The 8629-nt window shown below is 42.3% G+C and overlaps 1 protein-coding gene across 1 annotated transcript; it reads right to left on the bottom strand.

The window, feature by feature from the left end:
* Positions 1–1098: 1098 nt before the first annotated feature.
* Positions 1099–6321, bottom strand: dusp5 (dual specificity phosphatase 5). The gene is made up of 4 exons (XM_067581851.1): positions 5887–6321; positions 4866–5005; positions 3956–4175; positions 1099–1527 (listed from the first exon to the last, which is right to left on the bottom strand). The coding sequence occupies exons 1-4, from the start codon at positions 6248–6250 to the stop codon at positions 1121–1123; spliced, it is 1131 nt and encodes a 376-aa protein (XP_067437952.1). The 5' UTR covers positions 6251–6321; the 3' UTR covers positions 1099–1120.
* Between the last annotated feature and the right edge of the window lie 2308 nt (positions 6322–8629).

The raw sequence follows: 8629 nt of genomic DNA, 5'->3' as shown, positions 1-8629 counted from the left end.
GTGGTAGAAATAAGCATATACTAGATAATGTATGGTTGTAATAGAAATTAGGTGGCATTTGAGAAGGAAACTATACCGTGTATTAAAGAGCGATATGTTAAATCTTTTTTAATTGTGTTTTGTGCGTGAACATAAGGTTTGGCACATTTGCTGTTTACATGCCTCCCTATTTCTACAGTTGGTACAGTCTATCTGTCTGTCTTCTGGGCGCCAAAGACCGAAAAGAGCGTCAACAGCGTTATGCCATGTTGACTGAATTATAAAGTATAAACTGAACTTCTGAATGAATTAAAACCGCCGCATGTCAATATTAATAATAATCAATGTATATGATTTTCTTATGCCGTCTTCAATACAAAATATCACTTAACTTATAACACTCAAGTGGGCATTTTGACTTAATTTCTTTAATGGTTGCACTGGGTCACAATAACTTGATGACCTAGATTGACTATAAAATGACCTATAACTATGACACATAATATAAGCAATGCTGTGCTTATCTAAACCTGCTCCCTGTCACCAAAGGCCAACTCAAAGTCACTGTAGGTGTCACTGTTGCGTCTTCTTTATGTTGTCCTGCCCTGCCAGAAATTAAACTCTAATAAATACATTTTTAATTTATATTGATGTTTGTGATATTGACTTATCCACTCGAAGACCCCATTTGATTTTTCAGTTATACTATGCACATGAGTCAAATGATTGCATGACAACAACTTTATTTTGGAGGTGAAAACATTTATTAAACACATATTAACATCCACATTATTGAAAAAAATCAGACAGACTGTAATTTTCAAATAAATTAGGTTTAAATGCCTGACTGTATTTGTGAATAGGCAAATAAATCACAATATCAACCTAAGGCATGTATATTGCAGTTTATCACTGTGCTGTGTTGTTTCATCACTGCAGTTCAGACGACAGGAAAACAGCATCGACGTGAGGCCCACATATTTCATTGACCTCAATGTCCCATGAAATGAATACTACAACTCTTCTGTTGCTGATCTCCAGTCTATCTGCTCTGCTGGTTTCAACACCAGGCACACAGAGCGCACTAAATTTTTATTTTTATTTTTTTTTCAAGTAAGACTACAAGCAGTCACAGTTCATTTTAAGGCAGTGCAGTTATTGGGCTCAGTTTGAACTGGTGGTGGACCGGGGACTGCAGGCAAGAGGTAGGGAGGGCGAACACGGATGGCTCAAAGTTTTTGGTGTTGAAGGTGGTGGCGAAGTCGTTGGCAAAAAAGGAGGCAGACTCCGGGGCGCAGGGCGTGGCTGGTTCAGGTGTGGCAGCATAAACCGGGGCTGTGGAGAGGACCTCTGACTCAAACTGCAGCAGCTGACCCATGAAACTAAAGTTGGGTGAAATGACTGCCCGGCGCTGCTTGATGATGTCGAAGGCAGCATCCAGTCTGAGCTGCTGGGTCCTCATGATGTATGCCATGCAGATGGTAGGGGAGCGGGAGATGCCTGCTTCACAGTGGACCAGGACCTTTCCCCCTGATTGCTTCACGTGATCTGGAAAAAAGAGAAGAAAGGGACAAACCAATGTTAATGATCTGTGATGAGCATGATTTGAATTGTTGCACAATATCAGGTAAATATTGCAGTGATTTAATTATTTTAACTGTATTTTTAATATTTTAATTCTATTAGAAAATAGTAATGAATACTGGACATATTCATATTGACAGTTTGTCAATTTCAAAGCAGAGGCATGATGTCTTTTTTTATTTTTTGTGTATATCTGTAATTGATATTTTTAAAAAGTCAAGTTAAGGTGGTGGAGAGGTTGTAATGAATCCTGGGGGATTATATTTGAACTCTGCAGCTAATCATTGCGTACTCCTTACTCCCACTCACTAATTAATGTGGACACTTGTTTACACATCCTATTTAGTTTCTTTTTCACACACACATACACTCACAGCGGCAGCAGCACAATACCGACAAACATGAACATCACCCTTGTCAGAACTTCTCATTTGGGCAGAAATGTATACATATCCTCTACCAGTTTGAGTTGTGCACATGCATACACTCGTGAGGTTTGTCTGAGTCACAGCTGTACATGAGACCTTTCTCCTACACTGTTGTGGGGGTGCTGGGTACGGCTACAGAGTTCACTGTGGCACAGAGATGTGTGTTCTGATTTAGAGCTGACTCACACCTACACGCATATCTGTAGGTTCTAATGCCTACACAAAAAATTTGTTTTCTGTCATCTGTATTAGGGTCGCTCCTGACATATTTCAAGATTTTACTCATAGAGCTACTGCAAACACCTACGGGTCTCCTTTTCTGCCTGTCTCGTGTGTAAGTTTGATCAACTGCAGACACCTACACATGTGTCTCTCTATTAAATAGAAACATTGAGGGCCACTTCTATCTGGTCCTGAGAGGCCACTGCAGGGAGAACAGCTCTGATCCTCGATACACCACATGAATGAATCATGAACATCCCATCTGGAGTGGAGGATGCAATGAAAGAGGGAAAAGAGCTGGGAAAAAAAAAAGGAGTGACAGCAGTAGTGGGTGTTTTAATGACCGTCCTCGAGCGATGTGCCGCCGTTGGTTGGAGATGTCATGGCACGCTTCAGCAGCTGTTTTCATCCAGGTGGTCAATAATATCTATTATCTCCTCCGTGACTGTAAATCACTTCTCAGGTCAGAAAGGTTCTCTGATTGATTTTTTGTTTGGGCACAGTGAGGATTTGTGTGCAACGAATTTCTAATCACTTGGCATGGCTGATGAATTTTGGAGGCCCTCCCTAAATGTAGGCTAAACCTTTCCCTGGAACAATTTGCAGCCTTATGTAATGGACAGGCTTACACAAAGACACCGTAAATGTAGGCTGCATCCCCCAAACAATCCACAATACCAACAATAGCAGCCACCCCAATACTGGTCAGCCAAGCTGTTCGTGGGTGAGCTTTGTCCTTGGTTATGCTTGGCTATAAATAGCCACCAGCACACTGTGCACATCTTTTGCTGCTGCTGTTATTATCCCGGCAGCTCTCTCCTCTCCCACACACTCTCTCTTCTGCTGTAACACACTCACTGCCCTGCTGCCCTCAGGTACATCAATGATTCCCACCTGCGAGCAAACCAACAACTGTGCTTTCTCGTAGTGTGTCAGTCAGCTTGCTTTTATCTTCCACCCAACCCTCATAAACAACTCTGTGTGTGTGTTTGTGTGTGTGTGTGTGTGTGTGTTTGTCACAGTCACCCCCCCAACCTCCTCCACTCAGCCATTACTAAACACGGACAGCTCACTCACTTGTCACACTGACTGGCCACACCCGGAAGAATAAGCCACTGAGATTAGGCCTGGGAGGCGATGACGGCATGGGAGCGTCTTTTTCAAGTTAAGACGGGGGCAGGAGGGGAAGGAGGGAGGGAGGAAGGGAGGGAGGTCGGAGGGGGGGAGGGGGAGGGGGGGGAAGTGAGCAAATCCTGAATGAAAGCAGACAGGCTGGATATGTTGGTGGGGGATTGAAGGCAGGCGATCAAGTTAAACTGATTACAGCCGGGTTCCTTGGCAGCAGGCAAGAGGCGGTGATAAAGGGGGCTTATTTGAACACGAAGACGCATTTCAAGAATAAACACACCTATGTATAGGTGGCTCTCTCTCCATCACCTAACTCAGCCCGGGTATTTTTGTGAGGCTTCTTTGGGGGGGATGTTGCACTATAAATATACAAACGCTAAAGTTGATGTTATTTCCAGGAAAAGATTTGGTGGCAGTGTATTTATTTCCCTCCCCTAGCTTGTTTGGGTGAGTGAGCTATTTTTGGTACATTGAGCCAAGTGAATCAGCTTCTTCATAAAATAACAAAACAAAAATTCTGATTCAGACATAACCCTCTGAATGCCTCGCCTGTACATCATAAGTTGTCCAAGAATCATCCCCCATAAAAGGAGAAGACACAGTGTTCAACTTACCAATAAATTCTATGGCCTCCTGGAAGTGAGAGCTGATGTCGGCCATGTGGCTATCCTCCACTGGGATCCACTTGTAGTCGTAGTGGCCCTTGGCCGGCTGCAGGTCTCTGCGCGACACATTGAGCAAGGCCGTGATGTGAAGGTCGCTGAGATAGTCCTGTCTGGAGGCGTGGTAGGCACTACCGAGGTAGAGGAAAGGCAGGATCTCTACAGGTTTACCCTGATAAGGAGAGGAGGAGAGAGAGAAAAGATACATGAGACAAGTAGATAACACAAGACATAATACTGGACCCTAAACCTTAAAGCATTTGCCTTAACCCATACATAATACACCCCTGAGAAAATGCCCTTTTTGCCCCCGTACAGGCCGTAACATCGAAGCACCTGCCAGCTAGAACATTATGTTCATCAGCAGACAAAACACACAACGCTTTCTTGCAGCTGAAGGGATGGATTCCCCCTCCCCCCACGTTATATTAACTGTTTAAGTGAAATAATCCACAATATGTCAGCCGCAGACACAATAGAGTGCTCTTTTAGATGTGAAACGGGCAGCCACATGCTTTCTATTTGGGCAGTTGAGGAGATAGAGGAAAGGTCAGAGATGAAAGAGTGTTTTTCTCTATGGGGCGTCCTGATGTCAGCTGGGCAGCATTGAGTTGCTTTTCCCTTTATGAGCCAAATATGTGATGTCTGGGGAGCAGTGAAGGTCAGAGAATATCACAGCTATGTATGTTGGGAAACTGTTGATGCCAAATATAAATCACTCTGATGTCAGCAGGGCTTTGCTTTCTCTCTCTCTCTCTCTCTCTCTTTCTGAATGAGGTTAAGAATAAAAACTGACAGTGGATGTGTACCCTGTGTGGGAGGGAGAGGGCGTGTATACTGTATTGTAAGGGTGTTTCCATACCTGATCATAATCTGGTTTGTGGTGAGAAAGCTTCTCGCTGTGGCTGTTGACTCTTTTCTCGGTTTCAGTTCCGCTCTGGTCGATGGTTTTCACCTCAGTGCAAAGTTCAGGATATTGAGAGTGGAAGTTCTCGTATCCTCCTGAGAGAAGAGAGGGGGAGAAAAAACATGAGCACATATTCTGAGAAATAAGCTTCGAATAATTCTGCCTCTACCCCAAACACACAAACACACAATCTTGTGAAATACCAGCGTTTATGAAACAGCCTTAGCCCCGGATTATAACTTTTATAACCTGATTATAAGCGCGTAATTAATTACAGGAGCCCGCGGTTGAAGGACCGGTAATCCTTTTAGGCCAACATCCTGTGGATGCAAAGGTGATAGACGGAAATGGAAGTGTTTCAACACATTATCACAACCCCGAGGATTTATTTTTGGCTAAAAAAAAAAAAGAAGGGAGATTTAATTTTCTTTCTTTCTTTTTTATCAATGAAAGTCGTTGCACTACCAATTTGCCTGCGTCTCTGCCGCACTGACTCATCCGCTCCGTTGACGCACGCAGGACATTTATCTCTCCAAGAAGTGAGAGAAAAATGTAGACTGCTCTTAACATAGTTAAGAAGGGTCATGGGAGAAAGATGGTTTCGGTTTAAATATATCTGGATTATTAGGAAAAGAAAAAATACATTTAAAAAGTATGAAGGTTATGAAGTATATTTACATTCGCGCTATAGGGAGAATAATAAAAAGCCTGACAGTTTTTAGAGAATCCTGCCTTTTCAGTTTGTGGGACAGCCATGAAACCACAAACGAGACAAAAACTTTCAATTTCAAATCATGTTTTTCATCTTTTGAATAAAAAATGACACTTCAAAGTTTTCTAAAATGAGAACTAGAGAAGTAAAGACTAGTAAATCGTCCTGCTGGCTTTCTTAAAACATGACATTAAAGGCAGGAGGGTCTATTTCTGAAACAACTAAACAAACTGATAAAACAGTTTAATTTTCCAAAGCTCTCACCTTTCAGGAAACAGATGTTTGCCCCGCTCGCAAGATGTGAGAGGGTGTTTATTACTATTTGTGCTACACTGTCCTTTTTCAGTTTTTGCCAGTGGGACGTCCGGTCATCCAGAGCTACGATAGCCGATATGCTCCCCTCTCGAAGCCTGAGAAGGGCTCTCTCATCTGGGATGACAAACTGCAGTGGCACCGGCCCTCCTCGAGACCTCCGGACCACCACTGAGTTAAGATTGACATTGACAGAGTCTTTGATGTTGGAGTTCGTGAATGAGAAATAAGGTCGGCAATCCACAATAAGGCAGCTCGCGTACTCCTTCCTGATGATCTTCCTCAGACGCCGGCAGTCTATGTTGGAGACTTTCATTTTGACACCTGGAAGTTGTTTATTATTATTGCCTAAAGAATTAAACTGGTTTATTCCTAAACGACGGATACGGGCAAGAGATGAGCCCCGCTCGCGTCTGTGCCTACATTTCCTCCAAGGGGATTCCGGCCGATCAGTTTTATGTGAATGGGACCTCCGGCGCGTGACGTCACGAACCATATATGGACACCGGCGAGGTGTGATCGCAGCACGAAAACCAGCCCATGAATATGACTGGACTGTGACTGTCACTGTGATAACTCCGCCCCCGGGTTTTGCACATAAAAATCCCACTACTGCAGCGTGTTTGATTCAACTATTACTCACGCGGTGTCCTCCACCGGCACCTACACCTGTCCACTCATTCTCAGCTACCGCTATTTCTACAGCAGCTGGACATAAAAAAAACACCGTTTTGAGAAGGATGACTGCACTCGATTGAAAACACTCAGAGTTACAGTAACAATGTTGTAAATTCCCCTGACCCACAATAAACAAACAAACAAAAAAAAAACCCCGCGTGCAATATGTTTTGGAAGGATGCTGACCTATAAAACGCAGCCAGAATGACACATTTCTGTAGTAAAAATACAGCAATACAGATACTATATGATGAATGATGAAGAGAACACTCACATATATGCACATACATGCACAGACACACTTAAATCCAAATGAAGGAATATCATACCATACAACAGGCCTATATATGAAATAAAGCTGTAACTGATGATTATTTTCATGACCTATTAACCTAATCTTTACATTATTCTCTCAACTGATCGATTATTCGTTCTCTCTGGGAAATGCCCCTAAGTCTGAGCACCACTCCAACACCAAAGGTGGGAATGTTTGGCATTTTTTTTGTTTAAAGAATGATATAAACAAATAATGAATTATTGGTTGCTGATTAATTTTCTGTCAGTCAAGAAATACACACACACACACACACACACACACAACACACACACACACACACACACACACACACACACACACACACACACACTTATGGGGAATATTACATCATTAGATTATTAGATATTATATCATAGGAAATTATTAACAACATATGCACATGAAACAGTGCAGTTCTATGGAAAATGCCATATAACATCACATGCTCACATAGTATAAACTCATCAGTGAGTAACACACACACACACACGCTTTAAATCTCCAAAGGTGATTTTGTTTTTGGCAAGGCTGTCTATGAATAATCTTCCATGTAGTACTCAGTACTTTCAGGTAGAGCTCAGTAGTTAACAAAAGCAAACCTCTAACCACCTCTGCTTAGTCCCATGTATAGCCCGGTGAACCTGCCTTATATCCTTCGGCATGTAAACCTAATCCCCCAAATGAATTAATGGGTTTAAACGTCACACTGCGTGCACTCACATGACGTGCAATCAATCCTAACACGCAGCTCGGGACGGTGTTTGGGTTTTGTTCTGCATGTGTGTGTGTTTGGATTGAAATATGTAACCTACACTGACTGGAGCCCTTCATCCAACTGAAACTATGGGAGATGAATAACAGGCCTTTTTTCACAGCGGACATTTTTACATGTCACAGTAGAAAAAGCACAGGTGTAAATAATAAAATGAATGACGGCTGAGTTACACTTAGCTGCTTCAGTTTCAAGGTCCTGGTGTTGTGACTGTTGGCTAACTGTCACACTTTTATGATTTACTGGGACATTTGAATAGAGCAGTCGTCGTTAATGTTGTTACCGTAGTAACACCTGTGCTTTTCCTACTATAAATCCTATTATATGCTGATAAAAACTATATGCATACCTGTATACAGCATTTGTCAATCAAAAAGCATATGTAAGAACAAGATTCTCATTAATCTGGCAAGAATCATATTTTTGGTTAATATATTTGTCACCTTAATGAGTGTCCATGTTAAATTAAGCAGTCATTACAGTTGCTTCTTGGACTGTTAATGGTTAATCTGACATTACATACATTTAGTGCACATATGCACATATAGTTTTCCTCCTAAGCGATGCTTCAAATGTACACACAGTGTAAACAAGCCTCTTTGGACAATGAATGCAGCAAATATGTGTTACATCATGTTGTGTCTGCTGCATGAATGCGTGGGAATGGTAACAAGAGCAAATCACACACAGAGAGAGAGAAAGAGAGAGTAGTAGTGAAAAAAACAGAAATCTGACAAATGGAGAGATGCAGTGACAGACGCCGGACAAAAAAGACAAAACAAAACAGTAACAAACAAACAAACAAAAAAACAGTAGATAGTCCTCCCGCACATGAAAGTTCAGTCGTGGAGAAAGGGCTCTGCGTGTGGCGTTGCATCCGGCTGGCTGCCTGTATGTGATTGGCTGAAAAAGAGAGGGAGTTGAATTGA

This window comes from Thunnus thynnus, chromosome 3 (genome assembly GCF_963924715.1).
Source record: "Thunnus thynnus chromosome 3, fThuThy2.1, whole genome shotgun sequence".
Taxonomy (NCBI): domain Eukaryota; kingdom Metazoa; phylum Chordata; class Actinopteri; order Scombriformes; family Scombridae; genus Thunnus; species Thunnus thynnus.
The sequence above is the reverse complement of the archived record's forward strand: the minus strand, read 5'-3'. Positions and strand labels throughout refer to the sequence as shown.

What these genes read in the sequence shown, in the direction of transcription:
- dusp5 (XM_067581851.1), bottom strand. Translation starts at nt 6,250, where the DNA reads ATGAAAGTCTCCAACATAGACTGCCGGCGTCTGAGGAAGATCATCAGG. An exon ending in ACAAACCAGATTATGATCAG is followed by an intron (nt 4,176 to 4,865) that starts GTATGGAAACAC and finishes TCTCCTTATCAG; the next exon opens with GGTAAACCTGTAGAGATCCT. An exon ending in GGAGGCCATAGAATTTATTG is followed by an intron (nt 1,528 to 3,955) that starts GTAAGTTGAACA and finishes TCTTTTTTCCAG; the next exon opens with ATCACGTGAAGCAATCAGGG.